At 39.6% G+C, this 20,560-nt stretch overlaps 1 protein-coding gene across 14 annotated transcripts in view; it reads right to left on the minus strand.

Annotated features, from left to right (window-relative positions):
* The window catches only part of PARN (poly(A)-specific ribonuclease), a 206,106-nt gene that overhangs the window by 113,808 nt on the left and 71,738 nt on the right, over positions 1–20,560 (minus strand). For all 14 annotated transcript variants that reach the window (XM_054668227.2, XM_054668226.2, XM_063797673.1 and 11 more), the window contains 3 exons: positions 18,589–18,644; positions 16,998–17,084; positions 14,949–15,023 (listed from right to left, as the gene is read on the minus strand). In XM_054668227.2, the coding sequence (XP_054524202.1) occupies positions 14,949–15,023; positions 16,998–17,084; positions 18,589–18,644 (218 nt within the window). The remainder of the gene's footprint in view (positions 1–14,948; positions 15,024–16,997; positions 17,085–18,588; positions 18,645–20,560) is intronic.

Consider the following 20,560-nt stretch of genomic DNA (forward strand, 5'->3'; position numbering starts at 1 on the left):
AGGCAAAGAAACGGAAAAGGCATTTCTCAAAAGAAGACATACAAATGGCAACAAACATAAGAAAATGTTCAACATCACTGAATCAACAGGGAAATGTGAATCAAAACAACAGTAAGATACCATCTCAACCCAGTCAGAATGACTACTATAAAAAAGACAAAAAAAAAAACACAGACTGGCGATGATGTAGAGAAATGGGAACTCTTACACACTATTGGTGGGATGGAAAATTAGGATGGCTACTATGAAAGACAGCGTGGAAGTTCCTCAAAAAATTAGAAACAGGACTACCATACAATTCAGCAATCCCACTAGTGGAAATTTATCTGAAGGAAAGAAAGTCAAAGGCATACGCTGCACCCCCATGTTTACTGCAGCACTATTCACAATAGCTAACATAAGGAATCAACCTAAATGTTCATCAAAAGATGAGTGGATAAAGAAAATGTGGTATATATCACAATGTAATACCATTTAGCCAAAAAAAAGAATGAAATTCTGTCATTTATGGCAACACAGATGAGCCTAGAAGACATTAGCTTAAGCAAAATACAGCAGGCATAGAAAGGCAAATGCATGTTCTGATTCGTATGTGGGAGCTGAAAAGCTTTGAGCTCAAGTAGAGAGTATAATTGGGATTATTAAAGGCGCGGAAGGATAGAGGGAAGAGGAGGATAGAGAGACGCTGGTTAATGCCTACAAAATTACAGTGAGGTAAGAGGAATGTGTTCTGATGTTCTGGCAGCACTGGAAGGTGAGTGTGGTAAATGTGGTTAAATAATAATTTATTGTATATTTTCAAAAAGCTAGAAGAGAGAAGTTTGAATGTTCACAACACAAAACTATAATACATCTTTGACATGATGGATATGCTAATGATTTGATCATTACATACTGTACACATATATTGAAATGTGACTCTGAATCCCATAAATATGTACGTACAATTATCATGTGTCAACTAAAATTAAAGGGGAAATAATATGAAAATACTTATCTAGGCAGAGTAAAGCAACAGACAGGAAATACCAAAATTTTACTTCATTACTAGGTTGTAAGATCATGGCTGAATTGTTTTCTTTGTATTTTCAAATATTTTTCACTTTTTTTTTTTTTTTTTTTTTTTTTGAGACAGTTTCATTCTGTCGTCCAGGCTGGAGTGCAGGGGCATGATCTTGGCTCACTACAACCTTTGCCCCACAGGTTCAAGCAACTCTTCTGCCTCAGCCTCCCAAGTAACTGGGACTACAGGTGCAACGCCACCATGCCCAGCTAATTTTTGTACTGTTAGTAGAGACAGGGTTTTGCCATGTTGACCAGGCTGGTCTCAAACTCCTGGCATCAAGTGATACGCCTGCCTCAGCCTCCCAAAGTGCTGGGATTACAGGTGTCAGCCACCACGCCTGGCCTTTTTTTCACATTTTCAATGAGATTGATGTACTTCAAATTTTTGAAGGGGGTGAGAGAGCACAATGAAAGCAATTTTTCACAAGTGACATTGCAATTAAATTAGAGAGATTTATTCAATACTCTGAAACCGCATCATAAAGCAAACATTCTTAGGTCCAGCTAACATAGGCCCTAAAACCGAAGTCGCCAATCTGTACTGATCTATGTTCCCTGGCATGTTAGGAACCAGGCTGCACAGCAGGAGATGAGCAGCAGGTGAGCTAGCAAAGCTTCATCTGTTTTTACAGCCACTCCCCATCGCTCGCATTACCACCTAAGCTCCACGTCCTGTCAGATCAGTGGCAGCATTAGATTCCCGTAAGAACATGAGCCCTATTGTAAATTGCACATATGAGGAATCTAGGTTGTGCACTCCCAGAATCTAATGTCTGATGATCTGTCACTGTCTCCCATCACCCCCAGATGGGACTGTCTAGTTGCAGGAAAACAAGGTCAGGGCTCCCAATGATTCTACATTACGGTGAGTTGTATAATTATTTCATTATTACAGTGTAATAATAACCGAAATAAAACACACAATAAATGTAATGTGCTTGAATCATCCCAAAACCATTCCCTACCCCTGCTCCCACTTAGCTCTGTGGAAAAACTGTCTTTCACAAAACCAGTCCCTGGTGCCAAAGACTGCTGCCCTAAAACATAAAAATCAAGTGCCAGTAATACGGATAAGAAACAATGTAACAGAATATGAAACTTCGGTCTCCAGAGCACAAGTGCTCCCCTTCTCCTGGCTGCATTCTAACTGCCACAGGACACAACAGCCGCTTTAATGCTGTATCAAGGACTTGGGAATCCTTCTCTGGCAGTCAGAAAGCTTTTTGCTCTATTCTCATACCAGTTAATGCCCTAAAGAATGCTAATTAGGGAGAGTCCAAGTTATTGTCACGCTCTTAAATCTGTCTGATGGACATTTCGTAGCAGAGATACATAAGACGGCTAATTCTCCAAATTGAACACATTAGGGATATCAGAAAACAATAAGATTCTCAGTCAGTATTATTAAACATTTCCATGGTGCTTTTGATGACTTAAGTGATTTAGAGAAAAACAAGTCAGTTGCTTTTACAAGTTTTCTAATCAGAAGGTATCCATCCATACAAAACATACATTCACATGTCTTACTAATAATGATTCTCCTATAGCAGACTGAGGTATTTTATAAGCCACTGTTGTAAAAATCTTGCCTGTTAAAAAGAAATACTGTCAGCCCTCCATATCTGTGGGTTTCCCATCTGTGGATTTAACCGACTCAGACGGAAAATATTTGGGGGAAAAAATTGCGTCTGTACTGAACACACAGACTTTTTTCTTGTTATTTTTCCTAAACAATATACAATATAACAACTACTTACATAGCATTTGCATTGTTAGGCATGTAAGTAATCTAGTGATGTTTTTAAGTATACAGGAGGATATGTACAGGTTATATGCAAAAATTATAGCATTTTATATCAAGGCCTTGAACATGCCTGGATTTTGAAGTCTGCATGGAGTCCTGGAACCAATCCCCCATGGACACCAAGGGACAACTGAACATGCTTTCCAGGATCCTGTACTTACAGCATAAAAATCATATATCCTCCTCCAAAATAAGCTTAACAGAAATCTTATTTTTAAAAGTCATGCCATAGTTTGACTCATTTATCTATTGCCACATTTAGAATTCAAGATCACTACTGTAAACGAATTCTACATACAGTTTAAGATTAGGAAAATTAACATTCATGTAAAAAATATTCATTTTTTGGTTTTTATTGAATATTTTGTGCATTGCCTCTGTGACAAGAATAAATAAACAGTAACATACTGGCCAACTACAAAAGGCACCAAAGGTAGAAGCAAAGACACTACTATGTCTGGACATCATATCAAATATATATCAATATATTGTATTTCAGATATAATACATATATATATCTGAAAGGAAATGAACTTGAGTCACTTTTAATCAGTTAAAGGCATGCTGTTTGATGCATTTACATTAGATTTTCTGAAAATGTTATTAAAGTAGTTTAAGCATGGTATGTGATATGGAAAGAAGGTCTGGATCACAAAATAGGTGCCAGCCAGGCACGGTGGCTCACAGCTGTAATACCAAGATTTTAGGAGGCTGAGGCAGGCAGATTGCTGGAGGCTGAGGCAGGCAGATTGCTGGAGGCTGAGGCAGGCAGGTGGCTTGAGCCCAGGAATTGAAGACCAGCCTGGGCAACATGGCAAATCCTTATCTCTAAATGAAATAAAAAATTAGCTGGGCATGGTGGTGTACATCTGTAGTCCCAGCTACTCAGGAGGCTGAGGCAGGAGGACTGCTTGAGCCCAGGAGGTAGAGGCTGCAGTGAGCTGAGAATGCGCCACTGCACTCCAGCCCGGGCCACAGGACAAGACTCCGTCTTGAAAAAACAAACAAAAAAATAGATGCCATAAGGGTTACAACTAAAAAGCACAGATTTCGGCCAAACACAGTGGCTCATGCCTGTAATCCTAGCACTTTGGGAGGCTGCGGCAAGTGGATTGCTTGATCTCAGGGGTTTGAGACCAGCCTGGACATCACGGCGAAACATCTTTTTTTTTTTTTTTTTTTTTTAAAGCACAGGTTTTGAATGCTACATGCAGGGTATGTCATGAAACTAAATAACTTTTTAAAAAATCAAAGGTAAGGAAGTCCTTATGGAAGAAGCTTAGGGGCAAACAGGGGCAATAGAGAGTGAGGAAGGAATTCTGGAAAACAGGAAGTTAGAGAAGAAGAAGAAACTCATATTGGTATATAGACCCAGCCCAAGTCTCTGGTTGACCCTAAACCATGCACGTGGCAAACTGGGAGCAATCTAAGCTAAGTTCTGAGCCACAACCCACCACAGCCATGAAAAAGTTTGTAGTTTGAGTCTAACAAAGTTAATTATCTGCTGAAATTATTTTTCATTTTTATTTATTTATTTTTTGAGATGGAGTCTCGCTCTGTCACCCAGGCTGGAGTGCAGTGGTGCGATCTCGGCTCACTGCAACCTCTGCCTCCTGGGTTCAAGTGATTCTCCTGCCTTAGCCACCTGAGTAGCTGGGATTACAGGTACATGCTACCATGTCCAGATAATTTTTGTATTTTTTAGTAGAGACGAGATTCTACCATGCTGGCCAGGCTGGTCTCAAACTCCTGACCTCAAGTGATCCACCCACCTCAGCCTCCCAAAGTGCTGGAATTACAGGCGTGAGCCACTGCACCAGGCCAATTACCTGCTGAAATTAAAATACAAATATCAACATTCTTCTAAGGAATGTAACTAAATCCAGAGTCTCCACAAAAGAACATTCACAATGTCCAGGAAACCAATGAAATTACTCAATCCCAAATTACTCAATATACAAAGAACCAGGAAAACATGACCCATTCTCAAGGGAAACCATCCCAACAACAGGTATCAACAACCCTCAGATGATGCAGATGTTGGAATTATTAGACAATGACTTTTTTTTGAGACAGGGTCTTGCACTGTCACCCAGGCTGGAGTGCAGTGGCGTGATATTGGTTCAATGCAACCTTGACCTCCTGAGCTCAGGGGATCCTCTCACCTCAGCCTCCTAAGTAGCTGGGACTACAGGTACATGCCAACATGCCTGACTAATTTTGTTTATTTTTAGTAGAGACAGGGTCTCACTATGTTGCCCAGGCTGGTCTCAAACTCCTACGCTCCAGTAATCTTCCCTCCTTTGCCTCTAACAAGTACTATGATTACAGTCATGAGCCACCACACCTGGGCTTTTTTTTTTCTTCTTCTTTTTTTAACTTTTTTAAGAGACAGGGTCTCGCTGTATCTCTCAGGCTGGAGTGGAGTGGTACAGTTACAGCTCATTACAGCCTCAAACTGGGCTCAAGCAATCCTTCCACCATAGCCTCCCTAGTAGCTGGGAATAAAAATGTGCACCACCACAGCCAGTAGACAAGGACTTTAAACAACCTATTATAACTATGTTCAATGAGGTAAAAAAATAAAGACTAAGTGGCCAGGAACTCAAAAAAATTAAAAAAAAAAAGAAAAGAAAACAGAAACATAGGCTCCAAATGAAATAAAAGAAACTCTCTACAGAGAAACAGAAAAAATAAACTGAATGAAAATACATAACTAAAATATACAATATATGCAATAAAAATTCACTGGATGGGCTTAATAGCAGAAAAATGATGTCAGAGGAAAGAGTCAGTGATCCTGTGGATAGATAGAAAATATATAACCTGAAGAAGACAAAGAAACGAACACAGAAAAAAGGAACAGAGCATTAGGAAATACCAAAACATCAAAAGATCTCCTACATGTGGGTACCTGGAGTCTCAGAGGAGAAGAATGAGAATATGGAACACAAAGATTATTTGAATAATGTCTAAAAACTTCCCAAATCCAGTGAAAACTATAAATTTATAGACTCAATAAGTTCAGCCAACCCCAACAGGACAATTGCAAAGAAAGCTACGCCTATGTGCATTATATTCAAACTGCTAAAACCAATCGTAAATAGAAAATCTTGAAAATAACCAGAGAAAATTAACACATTATATACAGGAAAATGACAATTCAAATGACACAAACATCTCATCTTAAACCATGGAGGCCAGAAGACAGTGGAACTACAGCTTTAAAACACTGAAAGAAAAACCCAGAATTCTATATCCAGTGAAAATATCCTGTGTGAATAAAGGCAAAATAAAGACATTTTCAGATAAAGAAAAAATTAGAGAATCAGCTGCCAACCAAACCATCAATACAAGAAATACTAAAGTAAATTCACAAAGCTGAAGGAAAAGGATACCAAAAAAGAAACCTGGATCTTCAGGAATGAATGAGGAACACTGAAAATGGTAAATATCTGACTAAATATTTTTTTCTCCTTATTTCTTAAAATACATAGAGAGTTTAAAGTAAAATTGTAACACCACTTTCTGGGATTTATAATGAATGCAGATGTAATACATATGCCCAATTAAAGCCTAAAAGACTACAAGGAATGGTTGTAAATGAACCTATATGATTGTAAGGTCTCTACATTCTATGTGAAATGGTATAATATGAACTCTGAGAAAACTGTTAAAAGTTATGGATAGATATTTAAATTTGTAAAGCAACCACTAAAAATAATGCAAAAAGATAAAACAAAACAGCCAGCAGAGAAATTAAAACAGAATTCTTTTTAAAAATTCAAATAATCCAAAAGAAGGCAGAAAAGGGGGTATACAAAAGAACAAAACACAGAGAAAGCAAACAAAAAGCAAATTTTAAAATGACAGACCTAACCATATCAATAAGGACATTAAATTGGACTAAATACTCCAATTAAATTTCAGAGTCATCAGAAGAAATAAAAAAGCAAAACCCGGCTGGGCACGGTGGCTCACGCCTGTAATCCCAGCACTTTGGGAGGCCAACGCGGGAAGATCACCTGAGGTCGGGAGTTCAAGACCAGCCTGACCAAGATGGAGAAACCGTCTCTACTAAAAATACAAAATTAGCCGGGCATGGGGGTGCATGCCTGTAATCCCAGCTACTTGGGAGGCAGAGGCAGGAGAATCGCTTGAACCCGGGAGGCGGAGGTTGCGGTGAGCCAAGATCATGCCATTGCACTCTAGCCTGGGTGACAGAGCAAGACTCCATCTCAAAAAAAAAAGAAAACCAAAACCCAGCTATACACTGTCGACAAGAGACTCACTTTGTGTATACACAGATAGGTCTAGAATAAACAGAAGGAAAAGACCAGTTTGGCTGGGTGTGGCGGCTCACACCTGTAATCTCAGCACTTTCGGAGGTCAAGGCAGGTGGGTCACTTGAGGCAAGGAGATCGAGACCAGCCTGGGCAACATGGCAAAACCCTGTCTCTACTAAAAATACAAAAATTAGTTGGGCATGGTGGCACACACCTGTAATCTCAGCTACTCAGGAGGCTGAGGCAGGAGAATCACTTAAAGCCAGGAGGTGGAGGTTGCAGTAAGCTGAGATCGCACCACTGCACTCCTGCCTGGGCAACAGAATGAGACTCTGTATCAAAAAGAAAAATAATAATAAAAGAATATACCAGGCAAATATAAAAAACATAAGGAGGATGAAGTGATTATAATATCAGATAAGGTAGACTTAAAAATAATAGTATTACAAAAGATAAAGGAGAACATTTTATAAAGAGGCCAGTTTATCAGAAAGACAAAACAATCATAAATACGTATGCCCCTAATAATACAGCCACAAAATACATGACATGAAAATTGACAAGATTAAAAGGGTAAACAGACAATTCTACAATCACAGGCGATTTTAACCCTTCTCAAAAACTGATATAACAACTAAATCTAAAAAAGTCAGTGAAGATACAGAATAAGACTGGGCACAGTGGCTCGTGCCTGTAATCCCGGCACTTTGGGAGGCTGAGGTGGGAGGATTGCTTGAGCTCAACAGTTCAAGGTCAGCCTGCGCAACATGGTGAAACTCCATCTCTACCAAAAAATACAAAAATTAGCCAGGCATCCTAGCGTGTGTCTGCAGTCCCAGCTACTCAGGAAGCTGAAGTGGGAGGATGGCTTGAGCCCAGGAGGTGGAGGTTACAGTGAGCCGAGATCATACTCTGGCCTGGGTGACAGAGCCAGACTCTGTCTCAAAGAAAAACATCAAAAAAAGGATGCAGGATATATGAATAAGACTAACCAATATTGATGTTCTTTTTAAGTGCACACAGTATGTTCAAAAACATAGACTTTATGCTTGACTATAAAGGAAATTCTGGTAAATTTAAGAGGACTGAAATCCTATTGAAATCTTTAGTCACAACAGAATGAAATTATAAATTAGTAACAAGAAATCTAACGAAATCCTAAGCATTTGGAAATGAAACAACACATTTCTAAATAATCCAGGATCAAAGAAGAAATCACAAAACTTTTCCAACTTAATGATATTGAAAACATACGTATAAATAAACAGTTAACATACAACTAAAGCAGTACTTAGAGGATAATTTATAGCTTTAAATGCTTCTGTTAGAAAAGGAAAATGGTTCAAGTCAATGACTTGCAGTCTTAGCTATGTACACATAGCTAGCTGACCATAAGGCCTGTGCGCCCACAGAGGACAGAGGTCCAGACAAAAGTAAACATTGGGGCAGACTTGTAAGCTGCCGGAATGTTGAGTCTGTTCCCTAACTTAGCTGGCAAAGGGTTAAAGCTTTACCGGCTCAAGGTGTTTCAGCACCACCTCTTACCAATCACTGGCTAATCAGTAAGATATTAATATGTTGACCTACCAACAACCTCGAGGACGTCAGGCTTAAATTTTTAAAAAAGAATTTAGAAAAAAGAAGAAAAGAAGAACCAATCACATACGGTTCTAGCTCAAGAAACTGAAAAAAGAAGAGCAAAGTAAACCCAAGCAAGTAAAAGGAGAAAAAAAACAGAAACCAACAAAATAGACAACATCAAACAATACAGAGAAACGAACACAGCCAAAAGCGTTCTTGAGAGAGATCAACAAAATGGTAACAGCTGACTGGAATGAACAAGGAAAAATGAGACACAAATGAGTAATATCACGAATAAAAACCAGTTATCACTACAGATTCTGCAAACATCAAAAGGATAATAAAAAGCACAGGTAAAGTTCAAAGTTACAAGCAGCCTTTTAGCAAATTCAGGGCTGAACAATCATCCTGAAAGAGTTGTCTCTACAATTCTAATATTTATCTGTTCAGCATAATCAAAAGCTGTGCTTTTTAAAAACACAATTTAACATAAGCACACTCAATAATTTAGACTGAGGCAAAGCCAAGTGTCTTCCCTCATCCCAAAAATCATCCTGAAAAAGCTTCTAAGGCAGGGTATCAGGAATTCATACAACTATCTGAATTTGGGCTTTTATTTTATTTATAATTACTGGGTAACTTTTTATGACCCAAAATAACTGTTGAGTTCCTGCCTCTTCTAAAGTGTCTTTATCAATTTCTGCTTTTAAAAAGTTTCTTACAGTATCTACTGTGTGTGTTCCAATCTCCAGCTTTCAAAATATGTGAAAAAGCTCTTTTTCTAAAGCCATTTCTATAAAAATTATATTCAGAGACACAATGTCCTACGATGCATTTAAAGACACTCAAAACAATGTCTAAACATTGAGAGTATGGCTAGAAAGTTCTACTACATTTGAAATATTGTTGAGCTCTTCCCCCCCATTTAATAAAACTACATTAGAAATATAAAAATCCAAAATATAAACAAGCTATTCAGATTTGCCCATTAAAGATGAATTCCTGGCCAGGGACAGTGGCTCACGCTGTAATGCCAGCACTTTGGGAGGTGAGCAGATCACGAGGTCAGGAGTTCGAGACCAGCCTGACCAACATGGTGAACCCTCGTCTCTACTAAAAATACAAAAATTAGCCAGGTGTGGTGGCGTGCACCTGTAATCCCAGCTACTCAGGAGGCTGAGGCAGGAGAATTGCTTGAACCTAGGAGGCAGAAGTTGCAGTGAGCCAAGATCGCACAACGGCACTTCAGCCTGGGCAACAGAGAGAGACCCTGTCTCAAAAAAAAAAAAAAGAAAAAAAAAGATTTCCTGCTTGACTACTTTGAGAAAAATTCTCAAATGGTGAAGATAAGTGGTCTTTCCATGGCACCAAGTCCCACACTGGCCATGTACTGCTTCATCTGAAGAGCCAGAGGGGGAATAATGCTAAATGCACAGCTTGTATGGGTTACCACGTACCCAAACACCCCAAAGCCAGCAAGGAACCGCTTCCCAGCAGCAGCAAATGAAAAGCAACAGAAACCGAATGGCACTCAGTAGACGGGTTTTAGTAATTAGTATAAAAAGGTTTCCTATAAAAGAGAACTTTCATATTCAAAATGTTGAAAATAGCCAGGCACAGTGGCTCACACTTGTAATCCCAGCACTTTGGGAACCCAAGGGGAGAGGACGGCTTGAAGCCAAGAGTTCAAGACCAGCCGAGCAACATGGCAAGGCCCCATCTCTACAAGAAAATTTTGAAAAAATTAGCAGGGTGTGGTGAGTGCACACCTATAGTCCTGGCTACTCAAGAGGCTGAGGCAAGAGGACTGCTTGAGCCCAGGAGTTCGAGGCTGCAGTGAGTTATAATCATGCCACCACACTCCAGCTTGGGCAACAGAGTGAAACCCAGTCTCCCAAACAAAGTCAAAAATGGCTTTAAAAATCTTGATTAAAATTAGTAATACTCAAAGAAAAAAAAAAGTGTCAGTTAAAAAGCAACTCCTTAAATGTAAATCAGAAATAGTTTGTAACAGAGCCAAAGAAGCCATTATAAGCTGCTATATAAATAGGCATTTAATGATTTTCTCAATGTTACATTATTGACCTAAGAGGCGCTCTGTTTCCACTGAAATGAATAAGTAATTTGTTTAAGATAACATTAATAGGGGCCGGGCACGGTGGCTCATGCTTGTAATCCCAGCACTTTGGAAGGCCGAAGAGTGCAGATCACAAGGTCAGGCATTCGAGACCATCCTGTCTAACACGGTGAAACCCTGTCCCTACTAAAAATACAAAACAAAAATTAGCCGGGAGTGGAGGCACGCACCTGTAGTCCCAGCTACTTGGGAGGCTGAGGCAGGAGACTCGCTTGAACCTGGGAGGTGGAGGTTGCAGTGAGCCGAGATCGCACCACTGCACTCCAGCCTGGGTGACAGAGCAAGACTCCGTCTCAAAAAAAAAAAAAATTAATAGGATTTGCAGCACATCAGATACCCTGGGTCCTTCTTATCATTAGAATCACCATTATAAAGAACAAATTTCACACCGTCTTTCAGTGAAACATCTGCATAATTTTAGAAATCACAGCAAAAGAGCAGAGACATTAGTTACATCCATCACATGCAAAAAGGCATTTCCAAGTCACAATGCAATTTATTGAATTGCATGAATATCATTCATGCAATTCAATAAATATTCAACATTTACTTACTAATGTCAGACACTACCACTTTACGCACTAAAAACGCAATGGTGACTGAGACATGGTCCCTACTCTCAAACAGTTTACAGTCTATCTGTGAAAACAATATAATAAGGTATACAAGATGCTATGAAAGCACAGAGAATGAGGTTCAATACCCTACAAAGAGAGCCAGAGAAAACATCAGAGGCCGGGTGCAGTGGCTCATGCCTATAATCCCAGAACTTTGGGAGGCTGAGATAGGCGGATCACTTGAGGCCAGGAGTTCGAAATTGGCCTGGCCAACATAGCAAAACCCTGTCTCTACAAAAAATACAAAAATTAGCCAGTGTGGTGGTGCATGCTTGTAATCTCAGCTATTTGGGAGGCTGAGTCACAAGAATTGCCTGAACCCAGGAGGTGGAGGCTGCAGTGAGTCGAGTTTGTGCCACCCTACTCTCGCCTGGGCAAAAGAAATGACCCTGTCTCAGAAAAGGAAGAGGGGAGGGGAGAAGAGGGGAGGGGAGAGGGGGGAAGGTGGGGAGGGGAGGGGAAGGAAACATCATTGGAGAAACTGATGCTGAAGCTGAGATAAGGCAGGAAGGAGGGCATAGTCAGGTTCTGGTGGAAGGTGATGACTGCATAAAAGATGACTTCTTCTGGCAAAGGAAATGTTGTCAGAGGCACAGCATGCTCAAATTGCCAAGTATTTTGTTAAGAGTTGTCTTTTGCATAAGAAAAGAGACTATACCGGAAAATTAAACTTTACTAGCAAAGCTGCATATATCAAGAGAACAGTGATCTACTTAACCTAGGAGGAAAAAAGGTAAAATATCACAATTTCATCTTGGCCTATTCCCCATATTCCCTATTCAAACACACATTTATTTCCTCATGCTGCAGTGTGTGTCAGGTATGAGAGAGGACTCAGGGCCAAACAAGAGGGACCCAACACTGCCCTCAGGAAACCAATGCAATGAGCAATCAGACAATAGAGTGCTTCTATGGCTACACATGATTCTGAAATGTAGCTCCCTGATTAGAGTTACCACGGAATAAAATACTTAGCTTAAAAGCTACTGTTTTAAGAATTGTCCAGTAGTAAAGAAGAGAGCAACTGTTATTTGACATCAGATATGGTGGTATAACAGGAATTTTAAAAGAAACTTTGACATCCCATACACACAAGCAAGGAATCACGCTTGTATTTTCAAATAAATGCTACTAACTCATGTTTTACAGATTTCAAAGCACTCTTACACACTGTTCACAGCAAGGGAGGCCAAGCAGCTATTTTAATAATTACCTACCATGGGTCAAGCACTGATTGTGTAGTATGGGGCTCTTTGCTGGAAACTTAATATCCATGATCTCATTTCATCCTCACAACAATCATGCCAAGTAACTATTATTTCCCTCTTAAACAAACACGGAACCTGTGGCTCGGAAGGTTTACATAACCTGCCCAAAGACACATGGCTGACAAGTGGTGGAGCCAAAGTTAGTCCCCGTGTCAGTCTGTGAAAACTCCTTTTCTCCGGCTGCACAGCTTCAATGTCACCGAGTGTGGCTAGCAAAGGAGCTGAAGAGTGTACAGGGAGCAGAGGAATTAGACTGCAGGTCAGGACTTTGAACTCAGTCTTCTTGCAGCCACACTGAAGCCTCACTGTAACTGTAACCTCAAGGTCCCCACCCCCACCTAAAGTTATCTTGAGCTTTCTAATAATTCAATCCCTCTGGATTCTCTCTAAACCATCTTTCTAAGGATAGTGGGGAAATGGATCACAGAAAAAATCTCTATGCAAAAATTAAAATATTTAACAAGCAACATCAATCACACCCTGCATCCACCACTATCCCTGGTGTCTGATGCTCCTAAGTACATTCCACACTGAAATCTGCTATTAAAGAACCACAGTAAAAGCTCAAAGCCATGCCAAGGTTCATTTACTTAATCTCATGGAATCCTTACAATAACACTAAAGTCCATACTATTATGCGCAGTTTACAGAGATAAGCAGAAGTTCATCAAGGTTAAATAAGGCACCCAAGGTCACACAACTGTTAAGTGATGCTGCAGTATGATTCCAAAAGCCTAAGCTTTTCCCCTCTACAACATGGCCTGGATTCCTGCGACAGTCAGATAATGAAAGAAAAATGCCAAAATACTGTGATCTGAATTTGTATATTTGCAGAAATTTTCATATATAATTACTCACCAGTTCTACTATCAGAATTATAGAGTTTTACTGTGCGGCATTTTGTTAAAGTAAAAAACAAACATATCACTTAAAAATTTCACATCTTTTACATTATCAAAGCAACATGGTGCTTGAAATTTACTTGAATATACAGCTTAACAATACATATTTTCACCAATATTTTATTCAAAAACTTCCCATCTTAAGAAAACAAAACGTTTAATTGATGGTTAATATCAAAATATCAAAATTATTTAGGATCCTACAAGAGACGGGATGCTCCATCTTTTTAGAATCCCCTCCTTTTTTTTTCGAGACAGGGTCTCACTCTGTCGCCCAGGCTAGAGTGCAGTGGGTGCGGATGTTGGCTCACTGCAACCTCTGCCTCCCGGGTTCAAGCAATTCTCCTGCCTCAGCCATCATGCCCAGCTAAATTTTGCATATTTAGTAGAGATAGGGTTTCACCTTATTGGCCAGGCTCGTCTCGAACTCCTGACCTCAGATGATCCGCCTGCCTCGGCCTCCCTAAGTGCTGGGATTACAAGCGTGAGCCACCATGCCCAGCCTAGAACCATATTTTAAAAGCAAATAAAATATTCAGTTTATTTGTTTGTAAAACAAGGCTGGGCATTGTGGCTCATGCCTGTAATCCCAGCACTTTGAAAGGCCGAGGCAGGCAGATCACCTGAGGTCAGGAGTTTGAGACCAAACCGGCCAACATCGTGAAACCCCATCTCTACTAAAAATACAAAAATTAGCCGGGTATCATGTTGCGCGCCTGTAATCCCAGCTACTCAGGAGGCTGAGACAGGAGAAGTGCTTGAACCCGAGAACCAGAGGTTGCAGTGAGCCGACATTGCGCCACTGCACTCCAGCCTAGACGACAGAGCGAGACTATGTCTCAAAACAACAACAACAATGACAACAACAAAAACAACAAGTATTTGATACAAGTTTAATGGAGTGAATCTCAAATATGTATCAACAAATGGGGGAAAGTACAGAGATGAACAGGTCAATTTAAGTATTAATTTACTACAGGTACTTCTCATTCTCAAAGTAAATCTGCAACTCACTTCAGAAAAAGTGCAATGAGAAAGGAAAAGAATGGAGGTAAATGAAAAAATATACTATGTAGCATACCTAATGAATCAAAAGAGATTTGTCTTATTTTCTCATCTATACATGATACTTACTAATTATTTCATTTATTTCAGAGACAATCTCAAAAACAAACGAGGCAGCAATGAGTGTAAGCTGACTGAGCCCATAGCTTTTAAATTAAGGGGGCAGTGGGAGGGCAACCTCTCACTGTATTTAATACACAAAACAGAAATCCAAAACACTTACCAATCTTTACTTGCTCGGGCTGGCTAAGGGAAACAAATGCTGATGTGTCATCAATCCAGGATATCTGAATGTTACCTGCAATCGCAAATTAAAAGTAAAGTGAACATTTGACCATGTGGAGAGCTATTAGATTTAATGCGCGTATCTTACATATTTCAGTATAGTCTATCTTTAAAGAGAGAGAAGGTGCTTATTTAAAATGTGATCAAAATCTCAGCACTACAGAGAGTTAGCCTGTTCAAAGGCTACCACAGCAGTTATTTACGTTAAAACTTCAAGAGAAGAGACAAACCAGGGGGAAAAGACGCTATTAGAAATTTAACACAATAGAAAGATCCTTCCAGATTAAACCCTGGGGCTTGTCATCATTCAGTGCAATACTAGGATTAGGGACTTATTTTCCTATCAAGACCACTAACAAAAATCAGAGACCACATAGGTTCAAAAACACAACTATTTCTTTTTTTTTTTCTTGAGACAGAGTCTCACTCTGTTGCCCAAGCTGGAGTGCAGTGGCACAATCTCAGCTCACTGCAACCTCTGCCTCCTGGGTCAAGCAATCCTCCCACCTCAGTGTCCCAAGTAGCTGGGACTACAGGCACACACCACCATGCTTACACATAATCTTATTGAAAATAGTGTTAGAGGCCGGGCGCGGTGGCTCACGCCTATAATCCCAGCACTTTGGGAGGCCGAGGTGGGAGGATCACCTGAGGTCAGGAGTTTGAGACCAGCCTGACCAACATGGAGAAACCCCATCTCTGCTAAACATACAAAATTAGCTGGGCATGGTGGCGCATGCCTGTAATCCCAGCTACTCGGGAGGCTGAGGCAGGAGAATTGCTTGAACCTGGGAGGCGGAGGTTGAGGTGAGCCGAGATCGCGCCATTGCACTCCAGCCTGGGCAACAAGAACGAAACTCTGTCTCAAAATAATAATAATAATAATAGTGTTAGTACTTAAAGTAACTTTATATGCCTTAACGTTCGTTCTGACTTATTTTAAATATTTACATGCAGAATGGTGTACTGTATTATCAGTGCAGGAGGCACTGCTGTGAAAGTCTACTATTCTAAAATATCAACTTAAAAAAAAAGATAAGAAAAAAATAGATCAGGCTCAGTGGCTCATGCCTGTAATCCCAGCACTTTGAGAGTCCGAGGCGGGAGGATCACCTGAGCCCAGGAGTTCGAGGACAGCCTGGGCTACACAGCAAGACCCTATTTCTATTAAAAAAAAAAAAAAAAAAAAAAGAAAGAAAGAAAAAGAAAAATGAAAAATGGTGTTAGTTATATGGAAAGCCTACTTTGTATCTGCTTTTCACTCTAAACGTTAAAATACAAGCACTTTAACTTCTTTTAATAAACTCCTCAAATATTTTTTAAATGGCTACATACTAGAAGACACATAAACATTTACTAAACTTTCTTACTACTGGACATTTAGGTTTTGTGGCCTTCGCTTTATCCAAGAATTTCCAAAGAGACTAGCTTAAATGCTTCGTTTGTTAAAATAAGAGGCATTGCTGTGGGTTTACAATCAGAATGGTCTTCATAAACACTTATCAGGAGACTGCTCAAACGAACCTAATCACATGACCTGGTAAAAAAGGAAAGAGAAGGACTGCCCTACCTCATACACGTATCACAAATCCTGATCTACCCAAACATCTGTCACTTTGATTAATCTAAAGCAGAGAAGACCTCCCCTGCCATTATGAAACACACAAACCCTGTGAGTTTAATCTTAAAAATTATTTATGCTTAGCCACAGCTTATTTTCCCTGGTCAGTAGTAAGGGCAGTCCTCATCACGGTGTTTTGCTTTCCATGAATTAATAGCTCTGTATTGTGAGGTGCTATTAAAAGTTTCTCAGATGATATTAGCACAAAGATAACAGTATCCTAAACCAGAAAATTCAAAGAGTGAAATTAAAACCTTGAATATTAACATTCTTTTATACGCAGGCCAAAACTGTCTTTCTACTTCTGACCACCTATACCAAATGAATAGCAAAACCCTAAAAAGTACATCTGAACTTGCGACTTACCAAAGGCACTGAAAAGCTGGTACAGGTCGCTGGTTTTCCATTCTTTGGGGAATGTCACATGGAGAACATGATCACGTTTAGGCTGCACTACAAGACAAATTTATGATGAAATATTGATGGGTGAAAAGTGATCAAGTAAACCAGTGACTCTTTGATGAAACTAAGTCTGAGCTAATTTGGAGAACTGTTATGAATTCCTCATGATTACCAAACAACTCCTAAAAGTATGCCTAGGATTGGTGGGATTCTGCCATGGTAATCTAGACCTCAGGTTCTGATACTTTACAGAACCCACAACAACTTGAACCCAATGCAAAGGCATCTTCTCTTCTCATGAAGTTCCTGTGCAAATTATTTATTTTTTAATTTTTTTTTTTTTTTGAGACAGGGTTTTGCCTTGTCATCCAGGCTAGAGTACAGTGGCACGATAATAGCTCACTGCAGCCTCAAACTCCTGGGTTCAAGCGATCCTCCCACCTCAACCTCCTGAACAGCTGAGGCTACAGGTGCATGCCACCGTGCCTGGCTAATTTTTTTATTTTTTAATTTTATTTTTGTAGAGATGGGGGTCTCGCTATGCTGCCCACGCTGGTCTTGAATTCCTGGCCTCAAGTGATCCTCCCACCTCGGTCTCCAAAAGTGCTGGAATTACAGGCATGAACCACCACACTCAACTGTGCAAATTATTTAGAAGAAAAAAAAAAAACGCTGCTCTGTTCATGAAGTTTCACTTCACTAAACATTTAACTTTCCCATTTTAATATACTTAGTTAAAAAAAAAAGCACTGTCCAAATTAAATGGACTAATTGTTAAGTAAGGCAATCCCGAGTCATAATCTTGCTTTCTAATCCCAAACCTAGAACTTATCTGTGCAGCTCTAAGCAAGAGATCTAACCACTCTAACCACTCTGGACTATAAACTGGGAATGGCAATATTTAGCATACAGAATTCTTGTGAGAATGACAGACCAAAATATCAGTCTAACGTGGAGGGCAACACAACAGTATGTCCTCAAACTATCACTGCAACAATTATTGTCACCAAGTATAGTTCACCCACTTCCACCTGCCAGTGACATGCATTAAGGTAAAAAAGAGCAGTGAAACAGCAGAAAAAAAGCAGAGGAGAAGAAAAAGCAACCACCTCCCATAGACCTTCCACGTTTTTTAAATAAAACAAAACAAAACAAAACAAAACAGAAATCAACCTACTAAATTCAAATATACACATACTCAAGTAACTGGAAAACAAATTTTACCAAGATAACTGACAGCTAGCATATCTTAAAAATCTATTATAAATACTTATAGAAAATGATGAAATCAGAATTCTGAGTGAAAATGAAATATGTAGAGAAGATACATGCTTCTAAAATTCATTTCATGCATAAACTGGAAAACATAAATGAAGAAATGACTAATGAATGCCCAAGAGTCCCATTAACTTAAGCATACTATTCATATCAACCACAAAATCACAGCCCAATTTTAAGTGAAAAAAGCTTTTTCTTTAGTAATATTTTCCTGTTATCCCTTCCAGACCACACACTTAAATGCACAGATGCAATAAGAAAATAAAAATTTACTTACAGTCTGGTCCTTCCAAGTTTAGATAGGGGATATCCACGACCCTCATAAGAAATAACCTACAAGAAGAAAAGACAAACAAGTAATGGGCAATTTCCTTTAAAAGACAGGCATTTTGACATTTTTAAGGTTGAATTAGAAAAAAAAATTTTTAATAGGCATTTATTATATTTTTTGTAGAAGATCCTTGATATCACTCTATTTGTAAAATTATTTCTATTATTTATTTTTTTTTAGATGGAGTTTCACTCTGCCGCCCAGGCTGGCATGCAGTGGTGTGATCTTGGCTCACTGCAACCTCTACCTCCCCAGTTAAGTGGTTCTTCTGCCTCAGCCTCCTAAGTAGCTCTAATTTTTGTATTTTTAGTACAAACGGGGTTTCACCATGTTGGCCAGGCTGGTCTTGAACTCCTGGCCTCCAGTGATCTACCTGCCTCTGCCTCCCAAAGTGCTGGGATTACAGGCGTGAGCCACCACATCTGGCTTTATAATTATTATTATTACTATTATTATTATTATTATTATTATCATTTTGAGATGGAGTCTTATTCTGTTGCCAGGCTGGATGGAGTGCAGCGGCACAATCTCGGCTCACTGCAACCTCTGCCTCCCAGGTTCCAGCGATTCACCCGCCTCAGCCTCCCGAGTTGCTGGGACTACAGGTGTATGCCACCAAGCCCGGCTAATTTTTTGTATTTTCAGTACTGATGGGGTTTCCCGATGTTGACCAGGCTAGTCTCTAACTCCTGACCTCAAGTGATCCACCTGCCTCAGCCTCCCAAAGTGTTGCAATTACAGGCGTGAGCCACTGCACCAGCCATGTAAAATCATTTCTAAAGCTCTGAAATTCATTTCAGAGATTTTTCTCCTGGGCCAAATATTTATCACAAATAGAAAAAACAAACAAGCAACAAACTGGCATCCTCAACAGTTCCTGGCACTCAGTAGCTGCTCAATAAATATTAGCTAAATGAACAAAATTAATCATCAAAGAGTCAAGGGAAAGTCCTCCACAGAGCTGCCGTGTTAGTCCAAGTAAACAGAAAGAAAATAAATATTACCCATCTTACCAATCTATGAACAAGTGTTCCTAAAAATTCTAAGTGTAACCCTTACAATGGTCATTTGTGAGCTGAGAATGACAACACAGGTTTCTTTTTTTTTAATGAAATGCAAAGTCACTGGATAAATGCTAATCTCTCTGGGTAAACTGTACAGTCTGAAATAAGTGACTGTCTCAAAAGCCCACATCATTATTATCATTTAAAACACACTAAAAGCACCAAACAAAACAATCCTTGATAAAGAAAACTATCACACTAATATAAATCATAGCAGTCATTTTATGTTTATCTTCCAAAATGGGTACAAAGGCACTTATAAAAGAGTGCTTGTAAATTACAACTCTCTGTCATGCCATTCAATTTTCTTTTATTTGCAAGATTATGGACAAAATATCATGCATTCTATTGTGTGTAAGACTATTTTAATGAGTTTTACTTAGATAACAATATATTATGCATTTCTGGTAGAGACAACATTATACAGCAAATTAAAAAGGCAATCTATGTGCCCAAGAAGCAATTAGTTTGGCTTCACGGACCCACAGTTAAGGAACATTATTACCAGGCATTCAAAAGCCAAGCAGGGCCAGGCACGGTGGCTCACACCTGTAATCCCAGCACTTTGGGAGGCTGAGGGTGGATCACCTGAGGTCAGAAGTTTAAGACCAGCCTGGCCAACATGGCGAAATCCCGTCTCTACTAAAAATACAAAAATTCGCTGGGCATGGTAGCAGGCACCTGTAATCCCAGCTACTCGGGAGGCTAAGGCAGGAGAATCGCTTGAACCATGGAGGCGGAGGTTGCAGTGAACCGAGATAGCAACACTGCACTCTAGCCTGGGCGACAAGAGCAAAACTCTGTCTCAAAAAAAAGCCAAGCAGGGCAAAAGCTAGTTTACAAATGGAACCATC

Source organism: Pan troglodytes, chromosome 18 (genome assembly GCF_028858775.2).
Source record: "Pan troglodytes isolate AG18354 chromosome 18, NHGRI_mPanTro3-v2.0_pri, whole genome shotgun sequence".
Classification (NCBI taxonomy): domain Eukaryota; kingdom Metazoa; phylum Chordata; class Mammalia; order Primates; family Hominidae; genus Pan; species Pan troglodytes.